A 26,557-nucleotide genomic window follows, 5' to 3' on the forward strand; every position below is an offset into this window, starting at 1 on the left:
ACTTCTTTCACCCACATTCATATTTTGGAATAGAAACAATTTATCAAATCATTACACTAGGAGGAAAAAAAAGTGGCTGGGGGTATGGCTTAGTAGTACAGTATTCAGCAGAAGCCCTGGGTTCAATTCCCAGAACAAAAAACAATGGAAAAAACTTCACAAAAGAATAAATAATTTGCCACATTAATTTACTAATTTTCAAAAGACATCTAACTATGTAGAAGGCATGATGGTACCAGGATAATGAAACTGAAATTGATAACTTCCTGTAAGATGCTAAAACTACATACATAAAGGAAAACTTAAGCCTTTAATATTAAAAAGCTATTTTTTTAAAGCACTTACCTCATGCCAGGTGCCATTCTAAATTTTTAGATACTACTATCATTGCTACTTTACTGAAAAAGATGGAAGCCCAGTTAGATTATATAAATTGCTGGAGGTCACACAGCTAAGATGGTGCAGATTCTGGATTCCAAATGAAGCCATTTTTTTTAGATACTTTTCAGACAACAATTGACATGATTAGCATTATAAACTTATGGGGAAAACCCTGCTAAATTAGTCTCAGAAGGAAAAGCTATTTTAATTCAACCCAAAATAGACATTTTATGTGCTATGTGCATTGAAATATCTGAAAGAAACATATCTTTAAATCTACAGAAAATATCACATATTTGTTTGAATAAGACTGGCAGTTTAAGAAAAATTTCCTGCTTACTTTACATACAGAATCTATGAAACAGCAGTGCTAGCCAGCCTGAAAGGTACATCAGGATTAGGCAAGAAGCTTGGGCTCCAGAAGTCGCTTTTCCTCACTCTTTACTAGCTGAGAAACCTTGAGGGACTTAACCTTGGGCCTCAGTGATTAGAATGGGTAACCTACAACGAGAACAGCAGAGCCAGAGAAGCCCACTTCAAAGAATTTGGGGAATAACGTACAAACACAAGTGGATCAAATCAGCTAGTGACAACGGACGCACAACGAGACAAGTGATGAGTATATCAATTTTGGGTTATGGCTTGAAAAAAGCATAAAGACACAAACAGGCCTGGCCCTATTCGCAGGGAAAGTGATAGCTCACGTGTAAACCTCCATTAACAATGCAAAGCACATGGCCAAGTCCCCAGCCACCGTATTTCAAAACAAGACGAAAATTTCTACAGCCAAGCGTGTTTCTACAATTCCACTCAGTTCCTGAAAGTAAATCCCCAGCCAAAGCATAAACGTGGTCTAAAAGCCGAGGGAGCTTACGCACCTATACCCACGGCCAAGCCGCTCGCACTCGCTGCTCGCCGGAAGTGGCCCGGGGCTCCGCGCGCCCGCCCCTCACCCGCCTCCCTCCCCATTGGTCGCCTGGCCTGGGTCCCTGGTCCAGGCAATCAGTGGGGCTCCTTCCCGCTCGGGCGCGGCTTGAGCCTGCTTGGGACCACAGCCTGACCAAAGCATGTTTACAGTGGGTCACTGTAGTGAGGGCTGCCACGTAACTTCTCCATTCCTCCCCGGGAGTCTCCTGAGCTCTGTGGGAGCGCCCAGACGCCGAAGCCACATTTGGCTCCTTGTGGGCAGTTCGCGAAAGTCAGAGCTGACCAGCTACTGCGGGGACAGTCTCATGACCTGCTCGGCTCCTAGGAGCCCAGAATGCACTAGGCTTTTGAGCGCAGGACCTCCAGCCTGTTGCTAAAAAAATTATCCGAATATAGGAGGCAGGGGAGAGAGCAGGGATAGAAACGTTAATCGTGTTCACAGCACAGGGGGAACCCGGGCTCCAGTTCCTTCCCGTTTGCATCTCCCTGACTAAACTCAAGTCGGCGCCACTAGCAAACACTGGGAGCTCTAGTACAAGCACCATGTTGCGTTTTTTTTTTTTTTGCCCTCGTTCCTCATGGAATTTCATCTCAGACATTCAGACGCGACAGCAAATCTCCTAAAGCCCCTCAAAACTGTTGGGGGGCCGATAACAGAATCTGACAGGGATCTCTAGAGAGACTTCTGTAATGGCGCCTGCGTCAGATACTAACATGGCGGACTTAGTCGTGCGCGGCGCAAACGTCAGCAGCTCTCCCCCAGCCGCTCGGAAACAGAGGAGGAGAGCGGGACCGTGCCCACTGATTGGTCCGTTGGCGGAGCGTGCCGGTCTGGGCGCTCCCACACGAACCAATCAGGAAGGCGAGAGAAGGAATTGACCGCTGCGCCTCCTCCCGAGGCATGCTGGGAGCCTGGAGGACTAGCGAGGAGGAGTTGAGAGAACGGAGCGGACGCCATGGCGGCCGACATCGAGCAGGTTTTTAGGTCTTTCGTGGTCAGTAAATTCCGGGAAATCCAACAGGAGCTTTCCAGGTAAATACCTCCCTGACTTTTCTGCTCCCAAAGGGCTGCTAGGGCCCCCGCCTTAGGCTTCCATGGTACCTTTCTTCACAGACGCCGTCGTTCCTCGGCTCAGGCCCCGCTACGGCCCCGCCTGGGCCTGGGATCCATTTTCCGGGCCCTCCCCCCCAACCCTCCATCCGCTCGTTCCCTTTTCCCGGAGAAACTTCGCCTTTTCTGTGGCAATTTCAGACTCCTCCTTTTTTACAGAGTTTAGACGCTCACCCTTCTCTGCCGCTTGCTCTCCCCTTACCCTTTAGCGACTGGTAGGCCTACTTGTCCACCAGGGACGGGCCTAGTCCTTCCTCAGCCCCTCCTCCGCCGCCGCCTCTCCCCTCCCCCTCTCCGCCTCCGCGGATTTCGCCGGCCGGTGTCTGTGACCGGAAAGGGTCTCTAACGGCCGTTTCTTGGGTAATCCTAAATCCGCTCTATTATTGCCAGCTTCACACCGTTTGGGGGCCGGGAGCCATTAATTCTGCTATTTGGGCCCAGTATTCTGTGTTTTCCACCAGGCAGCATTCTAACAGATTAGAGATTTAAGTGAAAATACCGCAAACTGATATTGGCCAACTTGTGAAATATTCGAGAAGAGGATGGACTGGGTCTTGGAAATACCGATGATTACTAGATTTTGACAATTGGAAAGTGGATTTTGTGTCTAGGCCAATTTTTTTCTTGCTACCCCTGCCTCAGTTGACATATTTGATCAGCACGCTAGTTTTGCTATTTCTGATAGACTTTACATAGGTCACGTTGGTTTCACGAAATTTAAAGATGGAGAGATCTCCAGAGTAGTTGTTTACCGAGAAATGAAAATAGTGTGGCTCTTGCTGTTAAGTGGTTGTCTTTTACTATTTTTTGTTTTGTATGAAAATACTCAAAAGTCCAGAGGTTGGAAAGAGATCTTGAAAAGTAATTTGCTTGTTCTGAGTTACACTGTTTTTGCTAATTATATTTTAAAAGTTTAGGACAACAACAATATGTGAATTTGAAAATAGTCGGAAAAGCAATTTAATTAGGTATCTAAATGAACATTATTGGAGGTAATGATGTATTACTGCAACACCTTTTTGCAGAATGTGTTGTTTTTAAAGTGGGAAATATATCTCTTATTACATTGCTTTTGAACGTTTTGTGATATTGGTAGTGTTTAGGATGAGAAGAGACCTGAGCTAAGGGAAAATAATTGTCTTGGAAACTTTTAAATAGTTGTATGACATCAGTAATTGTGTTTGCTTTGTTTTTATAGCTTTTAAAAGTCAGTCTTTCTGTTAGAAAATGAGCATTTCTTTTGCTGTAAAAAAAATCTAGAAACTATAAAAGGAGAAAAAAACCAAATACTCTTATTGATGTTATATCCTTTAGTTTTTCCCTGTGTATACAGATTAACATGCGTTTTGTTAATGTAATTGTTCTATTTTATTTTTCAACCTGTTAGTGCCAAGTAGTTTGTCCATAACAGACTCAAAATTTGGGTTACTCTTCATGGCTGCATAGAATTCCTTTGTAGGAATATATTGAAGGATATTTAAGTGGTTTGAAATTCTCATTGCTTTTCAGTAGTTGCAATTAATATCCTGGCAGCTTTTAAGGTGATTAAGATTGCTTTCTGAGCAGACTTTTTAAAATCGTAGTTTTGTGACTTTTAAATATATGGTAATTATGTATGTATAAGTGCTCAGGAAAAGTGTAAAATAGTGCTTCATAAAGGCAATCTGAAAGGAATATTAGATAAAGCAGATTATCACTAGGGAAATATTCAGCTCTTTAACACAAATTAATGTATTATTGGTGTAAAGACAAGATTTAAAAAAAATTTTTTTTAGTTGTAGATGAACACACAGTATCTTTATTTTTATGTGGTGCTGAGGTTTGAAACCAGTGCCTCACACATGCAAGGGAAGTGATTTACCACTGAACTACAGCCCCAACCCAGAGACAAGTTTTTTATTAACCATTTCAGTGAACTGTTTTTTCTCTTTTCCCCATCTACTTTTACATGCATCTGGGTTATAAAGTGATGTTTAGCTAGTTCGAGTAAGTGATCCAGTGAATATAGAAGTGTTCAAGAGTATGGCCTCTGGTTTTGAATACTTGCTTCACTTTTTAATAGCTATATGATCTTCAGTTTAGTTTCTTGTCTTCTCTCTGCCCCATTTCCCTCATTTATAAAATCAGAGTAATAGTGGTGATTTGAGTTTTAGTAGGACTAAATGAGTTGAAAATGTAGAACATGACATGACACTACTTAGTACTCAACAAATGTTTATTATTATTACATGGTTCATTACATTCAAAAATCAAATGTTCCTTAACATTTAGTTAATTACTGAATTTATTGTGACTAGACTTTTATGTGTTTTCAGTTAGCTAAAATTAAAGTAAAATTAATATTGAAATTATTAGATTTCAAAATTTTCACATTTACACAAAAACAATAAAAATGATTACAAGGTGAAATGTTTTATCTATACTTAAATTCTTCTGACTCTTTGAGTTGAAAGTATGTTAAACCATCTATCATTTTGTTAGTATAAATGAGTTACCGGGGCTGGGGATGTGGCTCAAGCGGTAGCGCGCTCGCCTGACATTCCTGCGGCCCGGGTTCGATCCTCAGCACCACATACAAAGATGTGTCCGCCAAAAACAAAAACAAAAAATAAATATTTAAAAAAAAAATAAATAAATGAGTTACCACTTGTTTAATGTGAATTTTTTTGAACACCAGAAATTTTTTAATACCAGGATTTTTTATAATTAGGTATAAATTATATAAATATTTTTCTTTATAAATTTTATGGCATTTCAGTAACAGCCTTAAACCTGAACAGAGACTACAAATTACTTTTTTTACTCAATGTGTCAGTGGCTAACTTCTGTGTTCCTTGATACTGTTTATTGTAATTGTGACCCGTGCACAGGTGTGGTTTTATTGTGGCCATAGTTTCTACCATAATGTTAGGTCATCTTATTTAAGCTCTTATTAATATTTCTCCCTGGAGAGAAGTATATAGGTAACCCAAAACCTCAAGTTATATTTCTGGAATTATTTCATTTAAAAAAGGTTTTGCTTAGAAATATGATTTTGTATATATATTTTCTTAAATTTCAGTGCTGAACACTTTGTGTAAAAATGAAAATGTCCCAGCTATGAGTATATCGTATTAAGGATGCCTAGTGGCAAATATCTGAAATAGGAAGGAAAAGGGTGAAAGTTATATTAATTGGAACATCAATATTAGCTTATTGATTTATCATGTGGTGTGATAAAATGTTAATGAATTTTGAAAAACTTTTCTTGTCAAGTGGAAGGAGTGAAGGCCAGCTGAATGGTGAAACAAATACACCTATTGAAGGAAACCAGGCAGGTGATGCAGGTGCCTCTGCCAGGAGCCTACCAAATGAAGAAATAGTGCAGAAGATAGAGGAAGTGCTTTCTGGGGTCTTAGATACAGAACTACGATATAAGCCAGGTAAGATGGAGATAAATGTCTCAAAATTTTGGTTTTTAAGTTTTTTAAAATTTTTGTTTGAAGGTTAAGTATTATTTTATTGAATCAATTTACTGAAGACTTTCTTGGTAAAATTCTCCCTTGAGAACAAAATTATACTGAAACATGAACATTGATGCATTTCTTTGCTGGTAGAATATAATTTTTTCTCTCTTTGATTCAATTTTATAGTGTCTTAGTTCCAGGATTTTTGAATGTGGATTTTCATTGAACAGTTGTCTTTAAACATCAGATTTGGATGGTGTAGTATCCTGGTTCAAATTTTTTTTTTTTTTTTTAAAGATATAACCCTAGAAGTTTTTATTTTAAAGTCCAGGCTTAGAGATGTCTCGTTTTTACACCCACACCATTTAAAAATACAATGAAAGGGAGTCATTGTATGAATATTTAGATTTTTTAGAGTTGATTAAATAATTGATATTTACAAGGGAAGGATATATAATTAATTATAAAAAATGATAGTTACTGTCTTTAGGAATTAGGTGTGTGGTATGATCTTCTTTTGTATGTTGTGGTTTAAAAAGCATACACTTAGATTTATGGTTCTAGCAACATTTTCTTAACCTTTTTTTAACCAATATTTGAAGTTATGAAATAAACAAACAATAGAAAGGGATTTGTTCTTATCAGTTTATATTTTTCTATAGTCTTAATGGCCAGAATGTCTGATTGGCTTTTTCTGATTTATCTAATTTAATACTGGTATTAGGATAAATCCCATCTAGTTTAAAGTGGAACTAAATGATCTTTTCTAGGATATGCAAATTGAAAAAAATGTCTTTTTTTTTTTTTTTTGGTGTGGATTGAGCTGGGGGTTGAACTCAGCCTCATGTATACTAGGCAAGTGGTCTACCACTGAGTTACATCTCCAGCTCTGAAATGTTCTTTTTTGGTTGGCGGGTGGGTACTGGGATTGAACTCAGGGGCACTTGACCACCAAGCCACATACCCGGCCCCATCTTTTGTATTTTATTTAGAGACAGGGTCTCACTGAGTTGCTTAGTATCATGCTTTTGCTGAGGCTGGCTTTGAACTAGCAGTCCGCCTGCCTCAGCATCCCAAGCCCCTGGGATTACAGGCATGCGCCACCATGCCTGGCTCTGACATATTCTTAAATTACATATTAAAGGGTGTAAGAAATTTTTTCCTATTGCTTAGTCATTTTTAGAAGAGTATTCAGGGGAAAATATAGTTTTTAATCAATGTACAAGTATGAAAAGATGCAATCTAAGTTCTATATTGATTTGTTGCATTTGTTGTTCAGATGTTTGTATTCTGTTTAGAAGTAATTACCATTGTTGAGTTTACCATGTGCCCAGTCTTGTTGGATGCACTAGCATGGTTTAGTTTATTCAGCTTCCAACGTTAGACAGTGGGTCAGTAATTTGGTTAATGCTATTTATCTACTAACTGATGCACTGATTGAGGGTACAAAAGTAGGCATTTTGTTTCAGAGCCAATGTGCCATGTTGCTTCTTGTATAAAAAGGAGTTGTAAAATAATTATAAAAAATAGCCAGGTGCCATGTGCATGCCTGTAATTTCAGTTACTATAATCCCAGTTACTTGGAGGCTGTGGCAGGAGGATTGCAAGTTCAGGGCTTCAGCAATTTAGCAAGACCCTGTCTCCAAATAAAAAATGAAAAGAATTGGGGTTATAACTCAGTGCTAGAGTGCCTCTGAATTTAATCCCTAATACTCCCTCCCTCCAATTTTTCTTAATGTAGATGTTTTTAATAGCAATGGTAGCAGCTAAACATGATATATTGATTGATACAGTTCGTAAAATATTTGCTAAAATTTAAGAACTGGATAAAGAATTAATTTAATAGAATTTATTAAAATTTTTTGTTGTTGTTTTGGTGATTGGTATTGAACCCAGAGCTTTGTGTATTCTGAGCAGGTCTACCCTCAGCCCTAAAACACATTTTAATATAATTCTAGATAATGTTTTTGGGATAAAGTAAGAAGTTATTTTTAACTCAAACTTTAGTTGTAGAAAGAATATTGGAAAAGTGGCAGTCTTTGGACTAATTGGTTTATGGAAAAGAATTTATTTGGTAACTTTTTGTTTAACATAGGGTATTATACTATGAAGTTTTAACATGGAGCAAAAATACTGGTATATATGATTTATTTAAATCTACTTTGGAGACCATCTGACAAAATTTAATTTTTATTTCAGATTTGAAAGAGGCCTCCAGAAAAAGCAGATGTGTATCTGTACAAACAGATCCTACTGATGAAATTCCCACCAAAAAGTCAAAGAAGCATAAAAAGCACAAAAACAAAAAGAAGAAAAAGAAGAAAGAAAAGGAAAAAAAGTACAAAAGACAGCCAGAAGAATCTGAGTCAAAGCCGAAATCTCATCATGATGGGAACATAGATTTAGAATCTGATTCCTTTTTAAAGTTTGATTCTGAACCTTCAGCAATGGCACTGGAGCATCCTATAAGATCATTTGGCCTATCTGAGTCCAGTGAATCCCCTACAGTTATGCTGGAACCTCCTGTAGTATCAATGGAGGTTTCGGAGCCACACATCTTAGAAACTCTGAAGCCAGCTACAAAAACTGCAGAACTCTCAGTTGGATCTACATCACTTATCTCAGAACAGTCTGTGGCAGCAACATTGGAACCATCTACAACAAAGATTCTGGATTCCTTTGCAACAGCGCCTGCTACAACAGTAGGGCTGAAGTCAGCTGAGCCAGTTGTAACGTCAGTGGAGTATCAGACAAAATCTGTGCTGAAATCTTTGGAGAGCACCTCTCCAGAGCCATCAAAGATCAAGTTGGTGGTAGAGCCTCCAGTAGCAAAAGTGCAAGAGCCATTAGACACCCTTGTGACCGCATCAGACACACCTACTGAGGTGCACCCTGAACCAAGCACATCAACAACAGTGGATTTTCCAGAGTCATCTGCAACTGAAGTGCTAAGATTTCCAGAGCAACCTGTAGAAGTACCATCGGAGATTGCAGATTCATCAATGACAAGACCACAGGAGTTGCTGGAGCTGTCTAAGACCACAGCGTTGGAGCTGCCGGAGTCGTCGGTAGCCTCAGTGCTGGAGTTGCCGGGGCTACCTGCGACCTCCAAGTCGGAGTTGCAGGGGCCCCCTGTGACTCCAGTGCTGGAGTTACCTGGGCCCTCTGCTACCCCGGTGCCAGAGTTGTCAGGGCCCCTTTCTACCCCAGTGCCTGAGTTGCCAGGGCCCCCTGCGACTGCAGTGCCTGAGTTGCCGGGGCCCTCTGTGACACCAGTGCCACAGTTGTCGCAGGAATTGCCAGGGCCTCCAGCACCATCCATGGGGTTGGAGCCACCACAGGAGGTACCAGAGCCACCTGTGATGGCACAGGAGTTGCCAGGGTTGCCTGCAGTGTCAGCGACAGTAGAGTTGCCAGGGCAGCCTGCGGTAACAGTAGCAATGGAGTTGACCGAACAACCTGTGACGACAACAGAGTTCGAGCAGCCTGTGGGGATGACAACGGTGGAACATCCTGGGCATCCTGAGGTGACAGCAGCAACAGGGTTGCTGGGGCAGCCTGAGGCAACTATGGTGCTGGAGTTGCCAGGACAGCCAGTGGCAACAACAGCGCTGGAGTTGTCTGGGCAGCCTTCGGTGACTGGGGTGCCAGAGTTGCCAGGGCTGCCTTCGGCAACTAGGGCACTGGAGTTGTCGGGGCAGTCTGTGGCAGCTGGGGCACTAGAGTTGCCTGGGCAGCTCATGGCAACTGGGGCACTGGAGTTCTCAGGGCAGTCTGGGGCAGCTGGAGCACTGGAGCTTTTGGGGCAGCCTCTGGCAACAGGGGTGCTTGAGTTGCCAGGGCAGCCTGGGGCGCCAGAGTTGCCTGGGCAGCCAGTGGCAACTGTGGCGCTGGAGATCTCTGTTCAGTCTGTGGTGACAACATCGGAGCTGTCAACGATGACCGTGTCGCAGTCCCTGGAGGTGCCCTCGACGACAGCGCTGGAATCCTATAATACGGTAGCACAGGAGCTGCCTGCTACATTAGTGGGGGAGACTTCTGTAACAGTAGGAGTGGATCCCTTGATGGCCCAAGAATCCCATATGTTAGCTTCTAACACCATGGAGACCCATATGTTAGCATCCAACACCATGGACTCCCAGATGCTAGCATCCAACACCATGGACTCCCAGATGCTAGCGTCCAACACCATGGACTCCCAGATGTTAGCCTCTAGCACCATGGACTCCCAGATGTTAGCCTCTAGCACCATGGACTCCCAGATGTTAGCAACTAGTTCCATGGACTCCCAGATGTTAGCAACTAGCACTATGGACTCCCAGATGTTAGCAACCAGTTCCATGGACTCCCAGATGTTAGCAACCAGCTCCATGGACTCCCAGATGTTAGCAACCAGCTCCATGGACTCCCAGATGTTAGCAACCAGCTCCATGGACTCCCAGATGTTAGCAACCAGCACCATGGACTCCCAGATGTTAGCAACCAGCACCATGGACTCCCAGATGTTAGCAACTAGTTCTATGGATTCCCAGATGTTAGCATCTGGCACTATGGATTCTCAAATGTTAGCTTCTGGCACCATGGATGCCCAGATGTTAGCCTCTGGTACCATGGATGCCCAGATGTTAGCCTCTAGTACCCAAGATTCTGCTATGTTGGGTTCAAAATCTCCTGATCCTTATAGGTTAGCTCAGGATCCTTACAGGTTAGCTCAGGATCCATATAGGTTGGGTCATGACCCTTATAGGTTAGGTCATGATGCTTACAGGTTAGGACAGGACCCCTATAGATTAGGCCATGATCCCTACAGACTAACTCCTGATCCCTATAGGATGTCACCTAGACCCTATAGAATAGCACCCAGGTCCTATAGAATAGCACCTAGGCCATATAGGTTAGCACCTAGACCCTTGATGTTAGCATCTAGACGTTCTATGATGATGTCCTATGCTGCAGAACGTTCCATGATGTCATCTTATGAACGCTCTATGATGTCTTATGAGCGGTCTATGATGTCCCCTATGGCTGAGCGCTCTATGATGTCAGCCTACGAGCGCTCTATGATGTCAGCCTACGAGCGCTCTATGATGTCTCCTATGGCTGAGCGCTCTATGATGTCAGCCTATGAGCGTTCTATGATGTCAGCTTATGAACGCTCCATGATGTCCCCAATGGCTGATCGATCTATGATGTCCATGGGTGCAGACCGGTCAATGATGTCATCATACTCTGCTGCTGACCGGTCTATGATGTCATCGTACTCTGCGGCTGACCGATCTATGATGTCATCTTATACTGCTGATCGTTCAATGATGTCTATGGCAGCTGATTCTTACACTGATTCTTATACTGATACATATACGGAGGCATATATGGTGCCACCTTTGCCTCCTGAAGAGCCCCCAACAATGCCACCATTGCCTCCTGAGGAGCCACCAATGACACCACCATTGCCTCCTGAGGAACCACCGGAGGGTCCTGCATTACCCACTGAGCAGGCAGCATTAACAGCTGAAAATACTTGGCCTTCAGAGGTGTCAGCATTACCCTCTGAAGAGTGTGTATCACAGCCTGAGCCTGCTGTGAGTCAAAGTGAGATTTCAGAGCCTCCGGCAGTGCCTGCTAATTATTCGGTGACAGGATCAGAGTCCTCAGTGTTAGCATCAGAGGCAATTGTGACTGTTCCAGAACCACCACCAGAGTTAGAGTCTTCAGTTACATCAATACCTGTTGAGTCTGCAGTAGTAGCAGAAGAACATGAAAGTATTCCAGAGAGACCAGTGACTTGTATGGTATCTGAAATGCCCATTTCATCTGAACCATCTATGTTAACATCAGAGCCTCCTATGATGTCAGAGGCAGCAGAAACATTTGATTCCATGAGAGCTGCAGGACATGTTGCCTCAGAGGTATCCATGTCCCTGTTGGAGCCAGAACCAACAGAGAGCATTCTGGAGCTACCAGGCATGGCTGGCCCAGTGCCTCCTGCTGTGGCTGGCACAGCGCCTCCTGTTGTGGCTGGCCCAGAGCCTCCTGTTGTGGCTGGCCCAGAGCCTCCTGCCGTGGCTGGCCCAGAACCTCCTGCCGTGGCTGGCCCAGAACCTCCTCCTGTGGCTGGCCCAGAACCACCAGCCGTGACTGAGTTAGAATCACAAGCTGTGGCTGTACCAGAGCCTCCCACCATGGTTGAGCCAGAGATGGTTACCATTCCTGTATCAGTTGTGTCTGCCCTGGAGCCTTCTGTGCCTGTTCTGGAACCAGCAGTGTCATTCCTTCAACCTGCTATGATTGTTTCAGAACCATGTGTTTCTGTCCAGGAGTCCACTGTGACATTTTCAGAGTCTGCTGTCACTGTTTCAGAGCAAACTCAAGTAACATCAGCTGAAATGGCTTTAGTCTCTACACCAGTGATAGTGGGATCTAATGTTGTATCATCACATGTTATGAAAGGGGTGACTTTACTATCTGGTGATCAAACTTTTTCTCCAGACATTAGCATGCAGGAGATTCCATTGCATTCAGGTGAAGAGCCACATGTGGAAGGACACGTGAAAAGTGACTCTTATGAAAATGAACATGGTATAAGTACAGACCTAAGTTTAAATAATTATATAATTGCTAAAGATATGGAACATAATACAGAGTCTATTGCTAGCACTGGTCCTGTTGGTGAAACTGGTGAAGAAAAAGTTTTGCCCATGAATGAGACTAAACAATGCTCAGTATTGGATATCTGCCCTGGTATTAGTGAAGCTGATGTAGGAGGAACACTATCTTCTATTGGTCCTCTTGTTCTGGAACCTGATACAACGGAAACTAATAAGGGTATTGAGTTTGTGACAGCATCTGCTCTCAGTTCAGTTAGTAAATATGATGAGGTATCTTTAACTACTCAAGATACTGAACATGACATGGTAATTTCCAACAGCCCCAGTGGTGGTAGTGAAGCTGACATAGAGGGACCTTTGCCTGCTAAAGACATTCATCTTGATTTAACATCTAATAATCTTATTAGTAAGGATACAGAAGAACCATTACCTGTGAGAGAGAGTGACCAAATATTAGCAGTTGCTCTCAGCCCTAAAGAAAGTAGTGGAGAAGACAAAGAAGTACCTCTCTCTACTAAAGAGATGTCTGATTCAGGATTTTCTGCTAACATTGATGAAATTAATGAAGCGGATTTAGTGAGACCATTACTTCCTAAGGACATGGAACGACTTACAAGCCTTAGAGCTGGTATTGAAGGACCTTTACTTGCAAGTGAAGCTGAACGTGATAAATCGGCTGCCAGTCCAGTTGTAACTAGTGTACCAGAAAGGGCTTCAGAGTCTTCTTCAGAGGAAAAAGATGATTATGAAATTTTTGTAAAAGTTAAGGACACACATGAAAAAAGCAAGAAAAATAAGAACCGTGACAAAGGTGAGAAAGAGAAAAAAAGAGACTCTTCTTTAAGGTCTCGGAGTAAGCGTTCCAAATCTTCTGAACACAAGTCCCGTAAGCGTACCAGTGAGTCTCGTTCCAGGGCAAGGAAAAGATCATCAAAGTCCAAGTCTCATCGCTCACAAACACGTTCACGGTCACGTTCAAGACGCAGGAGGAGGAGCAGCAGATCAAGGTCAAAGTCTAGAGGTAGGCGATCTGTATCAAAAGAGAAGCGCAAAAGGTCTCCAAAGCACAGATCTAAGTCCAGGGAAAGAAAAAGAAAAAGATCAAGCTCCAGGGATAATCGAAAAGCAGTTAGAGCTCGAAGTCGAACCCCAAGTCGTCGGAGTAGGAGTCACACTCCTAGTCGTCGAAGAAGGTCTAGATCTGTGGGTAGAAGGAGGAGTTTTAGCATTTCCCCCAGCCGAAGGAGCCGCACCCCAAGCCGAAGGAGCCGTACCCCCAGCCGAAGGAGCCGCACCCCCAGCCGAAGGAGCCGCACCCCCAGCCGAAGGAGCCGCACCCCCAGCCGAAGGAGCCGCACCCCCAGCCGTCGGAGAAGATCCAGGTCTGTGGTAAGAAGACGAAGCTTTAGTATATCACCAGTCAGATTAAGGAGATCAAGAACACCCTTGAGAAGAAGATTTAGTAGATCTCCCATCCGACGTAAGAGATCCAGGTCTTCTGAAAGAGGCAGATCACCGAAACGTCTAACAGATTTGGGTGAGTCATTCTTTCAAAATTTAATAAGGAGTGATTTAAACCTGAGTTTTTTGTGATTTTGAGTCAAATAGGATATTTTAGATCATGGGTTTAAGTGTGATTGGATAAGCCTGTGTTGATAAAGGGATAGATGCATGTGAGCATGTCATAGGAGTTAAGAAAGACCTGCTTTGGAGTATATAAGAACCAAGGTTTTTTTTCCTTGAATTTTTTATTTTGCTTGCACCATCTTGCCTTAACTAAAAATGAGAAGCAAAAGTAGATAGAGACCAAAGAAAAGGGCAGATGGGAGATGGTCCTGTTACGAAAAACAAGGCCAGTATATATGGTCATATTGTCATATTGTTATTATATGTGTTATACATACACTGAGCAAAATTATGGTTTTCTTTCTTTTTTAATAAATTAACATCTTAAAATGGCAATCTAGAATTGTTAAATGTTTGTGAAAGTAATTCTTCTGTTTTATACACCTGGAAATAGAAGTCAGTAGGAAATTTGCATCTGGGGTTATTTAATGAGGTAAATGAAAATTGTTATGGGTAAAGTGGAATTTATTAGATTAGAATCTGTTCTGACCAGTTGTGGTGGTGCATTCCTTAATCCCAGTGGCTTGGGAAGCTGAAGCGGGAGGATAGTTTTGCAAGGTTGTAAGCAACTTAGCAAGACCCTGTCTCAAAAAATAAAAAGGGCCAGGGACATGGCTTAGTCCTAATGCATCCCTGGATTCAGTCCTCACTACCCAAAGACAAAAACAAATTAAAAAACCCCAGCACAACTACTGTTCTTCCATGTTTTAAAAATAAGTACTATGTTTTGATATTTTTAAGTAGTATGCAGAGATGAATAAAACTTGATGGATGCAGGTTACCTGCTGCATAATTTATTATCCCAGTGGATTGGATATGTCCAGGTCAGGATTATCTAAAGAAAAAGATGTTAAGAGCAGTAAGGAAGAATTTGCATTCAGTTCAACAAGTGTTTTCTCAGCTCACTTTTATTCAAAGTAGAGAGACGGTATATAATTCCCAAACTGATTCAAAAATCAGTGAAGGAGACACAGGGAAAAACCTCTCTCTTTTTACCAAAAGGATGGAATGTGTTGATTGCTCCTCATGTGGAAAAGCTGTTAATTCTGGCTTGATGAAGACATGTTAGAAGGGGGGGACACTTTATTTTGAGTGTAAAGGGTCACTTAAGAGGTCAGATTAGGAGGAGAAAAGTTTTAAGGTCCAGATAATTTGGGAAATGAAATTGGCTTTGATGGGTTTCTGTGTGGCTTGGTGATCATTATAAGTTATAATGAGCAAGCATTTTGTAGTGTTTGGGAAATTCCATAAGGACTTGAAGGGCCAGCGCTTAAAAACTTAGAGCCAAAGAGTAGTTTGATCATACTCTTATGGCAGAAAATTGATGCCCTTCATATTATTAGCATATGAAACTTTGGATAATACAAAATGTACAACCTTAAGGAAAACTGCTTTTATTTTTCTCTTACAGATAAGGCTCAATTACTTGAAATAGCCAAAGCTAACGCAGCTGCCATGTGTGCTAAGGCTGGTGTTCCTTTACCGCCAAACCTGAAGCCTGCACCTCCACCTACAATAGAAGAGAAAGTTGCTAAAAAGTCAGGAGGAGCTACTATAGAAGAACTAACTGAGGTAAGCTAGACAGAATTTGTTTTCATTCTTAAATGGATTATTCCAGGGATGTTGACTCTGGAGTGTGCCAAAACCTGAATTGTGGGCTGAACTGATAATGGCTGGCACCGAGTGGCCAAAACCCGAAATACAGATGTGGCAGCGGCAGAAGCTCTGTTTAGCAGGCCATTATCCGGGATGGCTAAGCTCCGCTAGCTAAAAGTTACTTCCCATTACTTTTGCTTTCCAGTTTTAGAAGCCAAACTGACTGAGGAGTGGGACGGTTCGTTTGAATGGAGGAGGTGTTGAGTGAGCAACACGCAGAAGCTCGCCTACAGTTTCGTTTCCATTCACGACGTGTTCACTGATCGCCACGAGTGTACTGCATATACGCAAAGACACAGACAATCTTCAGAAATGATCTTTTGCCACCGGAGCTTGGAAATTAATGAGAATAGCTGGCCATTGCCTGAAAGGAACTTCTTTCGCATCAACATTTCGGGTTTTGGCTGTTTGGTACCAGCCATTGGCGATAATGGCCGGCCATTATCAGTTCTTCCTGCGGTTCGGGTTTTGGCAGTAACATATTTTAAATACACTTATTTTTGTTTTTAAGAATTTGATCTTTTTGATTGAGGCTTTTTTGGGGAGGCTTTGATTTATTTTATTATTTTTTTGGGGGGAGATGCTGAAATATTGCTGCTAGGATCCAGAAAATACCACATTGTTTCATATATTGAAACTTGTCATTGGCTAGCCTTATGCCAGCCTGCCACTGTCAATATATTCTGTTCCCCTTGGTTACATGCTTGATACACTCTTGTGTTTTTGGCTAAATGAGCTTTTTATCCTGTTGTAATATTTTCAATTGATAGTAGATGTGATGAATTCTACTGCTTGTATAGAGACAGGTCTACCCAAATTTACTCTGACCTTTTTATAAAGCCAGGTAATTGCGTCTGTTCCTTTGCTTCTCAGGAAGGAATTGACGTTCGTTTATGTGTCAGACTGCATCAATTGCACCCTCTCCATTATGCCTTATTTTCCTTAAGTTCTATACCTTAAGAGATTCAGTCTACAAAACATTTATAGAGAGACACATTACTGTCTGACTCTATCACAAATGTTTTAAAACTTTTATTGTATCATACATTTGGGGATCATAACGTTTCTTAATCTGTTTCCTCACTTAGATTTATTACAATATGAATTATAAGTTAAAACATAAAGACCTAGCAAAAGCTTCTATTGCTTACTTACCAGATCCATCATTAAAACTTTATAAATGCTTAGTATTTTGCTGTTTTTTAGCCTCATCATCAGCGCTCTTGTCCCTCCTAACAAGATTTTTTTTCTCACCTTTTTACCATTACCAGACCAGAATGACTTTCTTTTCCTTCTCTACCAGTCCTTGTTCTTCACTATGAAAATCTGGCTTAGAATTCTTCAAGAGATATTCTTTGATTCACAAACCCTGCCTGACTCTATTTTCTCTTAAGCCTTTGTTCTTTTAGCACTTATGTACCCAGTTTGTATTATATCAGTTTGCACTTGTTATTGTGTTGCTCTGTAAAAAACGTTCTCCAATTATTTCATGTGTATGTATTCTGTCTCTTGTATTAGAATGTAAGCTCCTTGGGAGCAGGGACCATGTCTTTTTTTTTTTTTTTTTTTGTATTCCCCAGACAGTGCCCAGTACAGTGCTCTGCACATAGTAGGTGCTCAATAAATGTTGTTGACTGACTGACCAGCCAGAGTCTGTTTAAGTAGCTAATAAGTTAAATTACCTTTTTATAACCTGTCACTAATTTACCTTTGAAAGTTGACTTTATGTGGTTTTGATTTTTCTTAAAAATTGCATGTTATTCTATATAAACCATAAAGTTTATCTTTTGTTTGTTTTTACTTTTAAAGAAATGCAAACAGATTGCACAGAGTAAAGAAGATGATGATGTAATAGTGAATAAACCTCATGTTTCGGATGAAGAGGAAGAAGAACCTCCTTTTTATCATCATCCCTTTAAACTCAGTGAACCCAAGCCCATTTTTTTCAATCTGAATGTGAGTATTAGCGCTTATATAGATTGAAATGGCACAACTTATGGATGATAAATGCACATGGCGTTTATTAATTTTTGATTAAAATACTATGGTAAAATAATGAACAAAACCATGTCCTCCCAGAGTAAACATTTCCTCCAGATTATGTTGAAATTCTTAGAAACCACTTCATGTTTTATTGGGTTTTAATTAAGAAACATTATTTTTTAGATTGCTGCAGCAAAGCCAACTCCGCCAAAAAGTCAGGTAACACTGACAAAAGAATTTCCTGTGTCATCTGGATCTCAGCATCGAAAAAAGGAAGCAGATAGTGTTTATGGAGAGTGGGTTCCTGTAGAGAAGAATGGTGAAGAAAACAAAGATGATGATAATGTTTTCAGCAGCAATTTGCCCTCAGAGGTAAGTAAGAGGAATATTACATGTTTTTCCTTTTTTATACCTGAATCTGTCATTTTATTGTTATTTTATATCTGATTTGGATTCTGTTTCACTCTTCTTAGGGCCGGGTTAAACGGCAGGGCCGGGTTAAACGACAGATGAAACAACCCGCAGCTTCTCATTTGACAGTAACTCGATGCAATTCACTTTGTGGAACCAAGCCACAAAGTGAAAAGCATCGAAGTGCAGAGAACAGTGTTATCACATCCCTACCCAACATTGGGCCCTCCTTGCACTTGTGGGAAGGTAGCCCAAGGTACAACTATTTAGCTTCACGTTTTGCTTCAAGGCTATATAGCTCTAGATTTTGGTGGTAGCAAATTTATTGGGTGGAGGGATTGAGTGGAGAAAGGCAGATCCTCAGGTTCAACACAAGAACTGGATTGGAAAAGGTCATTGTAGGTTGATAAGAACATCTTGGGTACATAGCCCATTGCCCTTAAGTGATGGTTTCTTATTTCTCTGGGTTGTTTGTCAGATAGCCTTTAATTTTCATAATTTTCCCCTTCCCTGTGCTACCTTGGCCCTTTTGAATTCTTGTGTTTAACCTAATGTTCAGCCTTGGTACTCTGTTCCCTTCTCCTTCCCCTCTTTGCTACTATTAAAAGTTGGAGAAGTGGAATTCACACTTTGAAATTTCCACAAGGCTATAGTTGTATCTTGTCAAAATGACGCAATAACAATGCCAAGTGTCAAAACAACCCCATTAAAATGCCGCCTGATTAAATAATGTGCTGCTAATTATAGTGCACATGAAAACAGCAAGACTGTATATATATGTAAATATATATATATATATCTGTATCTTTGTATGTATCTCTGTATCTGTACCTTTGCTGTATCTTTTAATAAACAGTTTACTTTTATTTAACTTGTTGTGCAAAATCACGCTTGGGGGATCTGGGAGGGTGGAGACTTATTAGGGGAGGTGGGAATTTTAAGTGATACAATAGACTAGTTGTCATCACCTCTTGCCCTTGGTTTCCAAAGCCTGGACATTTGTCCAAGGACTGAACTAGATATCTTATGCCCTTACGGACATTTTCTTGCAGTCTGGAATATGTGGGTCTGAGAGACCAATTCACTTCAGGTTCCCTACATTGGCCATATCTCATCATCTTCCAATAAACACTTCCAGTTCTCCAAATATATCTTGTTTATAAAATTAGAAATTAAACAGAACCCAAATCAGAAGCTTTTTGCTAGCAGTATCTTTTTTCTCCTGAGCTATTCACAGGCGACATTTTCACTGTGTTTTTTTGACCTGCGGCATTTTGAAAGTGAACAAAGTTCTGTACAGTGAGTGGGACATGATAACTAGCCAGTGCAACTTACAGTCAAAGGTGATGGTCTATGTCCACATTGAATTCACCAACTGAAGCAAGTTACGACATCACTAGGGAGGAGAGGGATAGCTGGTTTGGACAATATTTTCATGAAACCAGTTAAGTTAGCTCAGTTGTCAATCCCCAGATTAGGCTACGTGCACATCTCAAGAGGAAAAGGTCAGTTGACATTTGCAGCCGACTTAATCTTCTTGTGTAGCTTGAGTGTAAACCATGATAAAGAAGGTTGTTCAGACTTAACTTCAAAATCCCGATATGAATGCTTTTAGAAATTAATTAATTACAGATTAAACAGTTGGAAGAAACATAGCTAGGGAGATTCTTTACGAGAGAGAAATTTTCCAGTGGAGTGAAGACCTATAAATACTGCAAATTTCTAAGAAATTTTCCTGAGAAGATAAGTGACCTTAACGTTTTTACCTACTTCAGTTGAACTTTTGGAAAGTGTTTTTAAGTAAAATCTTGATTATACTTCTTTCTGCCAAGAGAATGCGTGTGTGTATACTCATTTTTAGTCTTTACATTACAAAGTGAAGCCATAGCTTTGTATCTCAAAAGAAGTTGTCAGATTTTAATTAAAGGTTCAGGAGAATTACTGTGTTGACAGAAAAAGGAATCCTTTATTGAAACAAGGAAAGAAGGTTCTTTTCAGAGGGCCAAATAAAGGAAGTACAAGATACCTCTTGTGGAACACACAACTATTTGATGCCAGAATGCTAAGCTACTTAGAGGATTAGAACCAAAGAATATGCAGGTTAACTTTAGTTCTAAACAAAATGCCAAAGTGAGAAAATGGTCAGGGTTTTGTTTTGCTTTCAAATCTGCACTTTTACTTAGCAATAATGTTAAATACCCAGAGGAAATGTTCACTGTAATATTAAAAGAAAGTGCTTTTAAATGGTCAGCTTTCAATCAAAACTTTTCATTTTAATAAATATAAATGGAGTTTGTGGTTCTTTAATCTTGACCATGAAACACTGTTAATCAAAGATCACAGATTTTTATCTTCATAAGGGTTAAATTATCTTTGCTATAATATAATCATAATTCCACCAATTGTCTTGCATGGGAGTCCTTTTTGACATGAATGGATAGACATTTTGGATAAATCATCCTAAATAATATTTTAAGGAAAAACAACTCATCAGACTGTGTGTCCTTCTGCCATAGCATCATCTTACCATCAGGCAGCAGCATTTTCAGTAAAGAGTAACTTAAGAATTTTTACCATATTTGGTTTATAAATAATGAAATTAAATAGGTTGGAAAATTATTTAAAAAATAGTCCTCAAAGGCACTAATTCTTGGTAATAAAATTAGCAAAAGGCTTATTGGTTATAAGATTTAAATCTCTCTGACATCAGTATAAATGAAGTAATAACTACATTCATAACCAATATTATGGAGTTTTTGTGAATTTAATATCAATTATAAATGTTTTAGGGGCCCAATTCAAATGCTTGCTTTGATGTTAACATGTTTGTCTCAAGGAATATGCTAGGTTTGTATTATTGAATCCTGTGTCCCTATGAAAATATTATTCAAATTTAGAAGCTCTCCATTTACAAAGTTTAGGAAAGTTCACTTCTTGGAGTAAAATGAACATTGGAATTGGAAATTAGATACAGGTTCTAATGCTGGTACTGTACAGCCTTGTTACTTATTCTTTCTCCCTAGAGTCTCCTTGGCTTTTTGTGCTGTATTTATGAACCATTTAAAATAGGTTTATCTAAAATTTGTTGTCCCCTTACAATTATATTAATCTGAGATTCATAATAAAAGGACTTATAATTCACATTTTAAACCAATCAAATACAATAACGGGGACATTCTGTATTTCGTGTGGCTTTTTGAAGTTGTCATTGTTATGTATGAACATGTGTATTAATTTTTACTAAATGTATTTGATTTTTATAAGGCCAGATGCTTTCTTTTTAGTTGTTTCTTTAAATTTTTCCTTTTAAGCCTTGTTTTAATTTAGAATCTGCAATTTACCTGTATAGAAGACATTTTTCTTGGAGCAGTTTTTTTTTTTTTTTTTAACATGACTTATCCCATCCTAAGACTAATACTTCTTTTTTTATTCTTTTATTGGCATTTTACAAAATTCTTTTTGAAGTTAATTGTTCTGTTTATGGGAAACAGCTGGGCTAACAAAGTAAATTAATATAGAAGGATATTTTAATGAACAAAGATATAAAAAATAACATGTACACTTTATAAAAGGGTATAAAATTTGTATCACATGTGCCATTTGCATAGTATGTTACGTTACATGGGATACTTTTGTGGGTTTTAGAAGTAGAGATCTGCTTTCTTGTTGATTTTAAAATTGTGTAGTTTTTAACATGAGAATTAAAATTCTGGACATTTTATATAGATATTTTGGCTTTTAGAACAGGTCCTAGTAAAAAGGAAATTAAAATTTCCTCCATTGTAATACCCACAGTATTATTACACAGTTTCATTTTTATACGTTAGTAGCAGGCTACTCTATAATTTATCAGTGGAAACATAAGGCTTGTAGATGACAATCTGATTAATAGTATTCTAAAAATTCTCTTTTTCTCAACCAAATGAGAAAAAGCATTGGTATCTTTCTCATGTTACCTGTTTTTGAAAAATATTAAAGAATGCTTGATTCTAAAGCTTCATTTTCCAACATAGTAGTCACCAGTCACTGAAAAAGTCAATTTTCTAGTCACACTATCAACTTTTCTAGTGCTCCACAGCTATCACTGGAGAAAGTTTTGTTGGACTGTACTGCTGTTGAGACTAGCTGTGGTATATTATGAGTGTTTTAATATTGCTAAACACAATTTGCTTTGATCTTTAGTGTTAATGCTTTGGGGATTATAAAATTGGCTTTTTACGCATTATTGTATAACCTGAGTTCCTTTGAAAAGCTGGAAACACGCTTTTTGGACCCTCAAAAGGTTAAGATAATCTTGAGTCATTCTATTTGCAGCATAATTTTCACATTTAAAAATATAAATATGGAATATTTAAAGTACTACTTAAGAATAAATGATTGATATGAACTTAGGAAGCCTGTTGATGAATAGACCTATTGATGGATTGTGCTACCTCACAAAAGAAAAAAAGAGTTGAAATTTTATAAACTAAAGTAAATTTGAAGTAAACATCAGGGTTCCTATATTAAGATTCCATTCATAGTGGGATTTGAATTTAATATGAAATATTAATGATACAAATTTTCATCTGGGGGTAAATGATGAACTATTTAGGTTACTTCTTACCATAAAGGCTAAAAAGACAACATATGAACATCTAAAATATCTCTAGCAGGATGACTCACAGGTATATTCATTTGTGTTCCACTTGGAGAAAATTAGTTTTCTTCTCGAAAAGTGTTCTCAGAGCCATCTAAATGTACTTTTATGGTTAATTTATAGTTAGGGCTTATGGGTTGGGATGATGGGTAGACACATTTTTCCTGATATCTTCAGATTTTAATTATCCAGAATAAATATTTCTTATTTATATCTAAGTACCCTAACACTTAGATTTATAGGTTGCTGTGAAAACCAAAGTCTGGGGAGATTAATTAGACAGTACTTGCTTCATTTGGTGGTCCTTCAAAAATCACCCTGATAATTCTTCAGCATTTTAGGAGGCACCTAAAATGTAGGTGTCCAAGGAATCACATAAAACATTTGAATACTAGGAAATAAATTACCTACAGCAGAAATGAAACATGAACATAGTACATTTCTTAGTTTTTCAGTCTAACTTTGCTTAATTTATTTAGGCCTTAGAAATACTTCCATTTGTGTGGATAAATTACTTAGTTGATTAAGCACTTAGGATCTTTCATTCAAGAAAACAGTTTATAGAACAGTGTAATTAAGAATTACAGAATGAATTCAATTTAATTTGGACTTAATTCTAAGAAGGAATTATATTTGGGAATTTATACATTGTGGAAGAAAAACTTGATTTGGCTAAAGGAATCTTAGGTATTTCAGCAAGAAAACTAAGAATGATGGTGTGATAAGGGGTTCTGAAGATAGGAAAAGGAACATTAGTAAATCCTAATGCATGAATTATATTCTCAGTCATAATAGCCTTCTGTACTATATAGAGCTAATTTTTGAGAGTTATTTCATACACAATACATTGTCAAATTACAGCTAGTTCTAATTAATAAAAATCTTTAGCTGTTATAATACATTGTCAAATTACAGCTAGTTCTAATTAATAAAAATCCTTAGCTGTTATTGAGTTCCTTATATTTGTCATATCCTAATCATTCCCTGTGTATGAAAACATCAAAACCTTCACGAGTCTCACAAGCATTTTACAAAAATGAATTTTCTTGGTGAAATAACTAGAAAATATTGATTGGTTAAAGATGTTAAAAGAAAAATCAAGAATTAGTTGATACAAATCAACTTGTGCTCCTAATTTTAGATAAAAACCATGAAATAATAGGTCAAACTTTATACAAATCTGACAAATTGAGAATTTGCTGTAAGAATTACCCTTTTTAAAATGCAAAAATTATCTTTTGATTTTTGTTTGTTTGTTTGTTTCTGTGGTGGCCCCTGCTGGTGATCGAGCCCAGGGTCTTGTGCATGAATAGGCAAGTACTCTACCGATGAGCTACACCCCAGCCCTACAGTAGGGCTTTAAAAGCTGGAATATAATCTTTGATGAGAATGAGAATCTTGTTTAATCATTGACGTTATGGACTTCCACAAAAATATTTTAACTTTAGTAATGTATGTAAACTGAAAACTTAAAAAGACTTATTTATATACTGAATGTATTCTTTGAAGAAATTCAGGTCTTAATACCAAACTCTATTTGTGCATACCTGCGAGAAGGTGAAGAGCCATCATTGACACCATAATGGTTTTCCACTTGCTTATTCCAAGAACTTCACATTGCTATTAAAGGTTATGCCAATACTCAGGGTCAAATGAGAACTACTACAGACTATAAAATCTGTAATAGCTCAAAATAGCCTCTGAATAAATAACAAGAGTTTAAGCTCTTAATGGAACTCTCTGAAAATCAGGGTAATATTTTAGAAATATAGATATTAGAGAAAATACAGCTGAAGTTATTTAGATTTGGTGTTGGGTTCTGCTGCATCTGATAGTTTTAAACGTAATATTCTTTACAAATTTACTTTTTTGAGTCTTCTTATAACTAGTATGTAAGAATATTTTTTGACATGTAGTAATTAAAGATGGGAGCATTTATTATAATTTAGGGGGCTTTGGTAATTTGAGATAATTATCTATGTTTTCTTTCTTAGCCTGTGGACATCTCTACAGCAATGAGCGAACGGGCACTTGCTCAGAAAAGACTCAGTGAGAATGCATTTGACCTTGAAGCCATGAGCATGTTAAATCGAGCTCAAGAACGGGTATGCAGAAGTTTTAATGTTTAAATGATATTTCACAAAAAATAGATGAGTTGTGATAAAATCATAAATTGTGATGAAGCATTGATTATTAAGCTGATTTATTTTAAATGAAAGTGATTTAAAGCCTGATTGTTCAGTAAATGTTTGTAGTTAGTGAACAAAATAGAAAAAGTTCCTATATATATAAAAATATATATAGCTATATAAAAATAGCTAAATGCCCACAGCAGCCCTATGAATGTGTATTTGTTACTATTAGTTTACGTGTTTCACCTGAGGAAATGGTTAAAGAGTGGTTAAGTGATACCCAAGATTACACAAAACAGTAGTTGGAGGACAGGGATTCAAACTCAGAATTTGAATGCAGTCTTTGCTTTTTACAATGGATAACTTTTCCATTCTTTTAACTTTCTATGTAAATTTATATAGAACAGTGTACACTGTTAGGAAATGGTATTTCTGACAATACCAGGTGTGCAGTAAGTATAATTTGAATGAAAGCTCATCTTTTATCACAATAATGGTGATTAATGTTATAGTCCATACATGTTTTGGTTTTTTTTTTTTTTTTTGTACCAGGGATTGAACTCAGGTACTCAATCACTGAGCCACATCCCCACCTCTATTTTTTATTTTATTTAGAGAGAGGGTCTCACCAAGTTGCTGCTGAGGCAGTCTTTGAACTTACAATCCTCCTGTCTTAGCCTCCCGAGCTCTTGGGACTATAAGTGTGTGCCACCCCACACTCCAGCCATCCTCCCCGACGCCTGACTAATCCATAGTTTTTTAAGGAAGTTGTTAATGTATCTGAGTACACAATTTCCTGTACTTATTAACCTTAAGTATGTGTCATGAACTTAGTTCTGGATTGTATTATCTCAAAGGAAGTGATTAAAAGTTAAGGTGATCATGACATTTATTAGAATACATCTTTATGCATTAGATAAAAAGGGAGGGCAGGGAGCCTTTGCAATATGAATTCTTAACGTTTTTCACGTAACTGATAATTTAAGTTTCAGTTAAATATATCTTATTCTATAAAACTGCTGCTGTGGGAGATTTAGGAAAACATTTAAATTTAAATATGCATCATTTCAGTATATTTTAAAAGTTCAAAATTTTTTAGTGTATTATTTATCCCTTAAAGGAAATAAATCATTTTTCTTTTGTGAATTAAATTATTTTCAGTAGCATTTTAATTATATAAATAATTTTACTTAAATAAGGCGGCTTCTTTTCTTCAGATTGATGCCTGGGCTCAGCTGAACTCTATTCCTGGACAGTTCACGGGAAGTACAGGAGTACAGGTTCTAACACAAGAACAGTTGGCCAATACTGGTGCCCAAGCCTGGATTAAAAAGGTACACAACATATGCACATACAAAAGTGTTGCTGTACAAACTTAAAAATTTTTAACTGTTTTATTAAAAATACATGAAGAGGTCAGTGACTCTAACCAAAGTTCCTGAGTAAATTTGCTATGTGTATATACTCCAGGATGGATGCTGAAGATGGACCGGAATCATGAGACAATGGCAAATGTATAAATATGGCTCAAGAGCCACTCAGTTTATATCCTAAGGTTATTTTTTATTTATTTATTTTTGGTGCTGCTGCTGGTTTTGGTGGGGGTGGTTTTATTTTAACTTGTTTTGAATGCTAAC

At 38.7% G+C, this 26,557-nt stretch overlaps 2 protein-coding genes across 8 annotated transcripts in view; one reads left to right on the top strand and one right to left on the bottom strand.

Annotated features, from left to right (window-relative positions):
- Positions 1-2,642, bottom strand: part of Gart (phosphoribosylglycinamide formyltransferase, phosphoribosylglycinamide synthetase, phosphoribosylaminoimidazole synthetase) — a 32,261-nt gene extending 29,619 nt beyond the window's left edge. Inside the window, exon 1 of one of the 3 annotated variants that reach the window (XM_077795391.1) lies at positions 2,622-2,642. The gene's annotated coding sequence lies outside the window, so the exon portion shown is untranslated. Of the gene's footprint in view, positions 1-345; positions 405-1,259; positions 1,300-2,621 lie in introns of those variants that run through there. The other 2 variants (XM_077795389.1, XM_077795390.1) reach the window with 2 other exon arrangements.
- The window catches only part of Son (SON DNA and RNA binding protein), a 31,995-nt gene continuing 7,669 nt past the window's right edge, over positions 2,232-26,557 (top strand). For 3 of the 5 annotated variants that reach the window (XM_026393525.2, XM_026393527.2, XM_026393528.2), the window contains exons 1-8: positions 2,232-2,341; positions 5,675-5,841; positions 8,065-14,010; positions 15,511-15,671; positions 17,565-17,711; positions 17,922-18,110; positions 24,783-24,893; positions 26,138-26,254. In XM_026393525.2, coding sequence (XP_026249310.1) covers positions 2,265-2,341; positions 5,675-5,841; positions 8,065-14,010; positions 15,511-15,671; positions 17,565-17,711; positions 17,922-18,110; positions 24,783-24,893; positions 26,138-26,254 — 6,915 coding nt within the window. In that variant the 5' untranslated portion in view covers positions 2,232-2,264. Of the gene's footprint in view, positions 2,342-5,674; positions 5,842-8,064; positions 14,011-15,510; positions 15,672-15,900; positions 17,376-17,564; positions 17,712-17,921; positions 18,111-18,211; positions 18,953-24,782; positions 24,894-26,137; positions 26,255-26,557 lie in introns of those variants that run through there. The other 2 variants (XM_026393529.2, XM_026393530.2) reach the window with 2 other exon arrangements.

Source organism: Urocitellus parryii, chromosome 2 (genome assembly GCF_045843805.1).
Source record: "Urocitellus parryii isolate mUroPar1 chromosome 2, mUroPar1.hap1, whole genome shotgun sequence".
Lineage (NCBI taxonomy): Eukaryota > Metazoa > Chordata > Mammalia > Rodentia > Sciuridae > Urocitellus > Urocitellus parryii.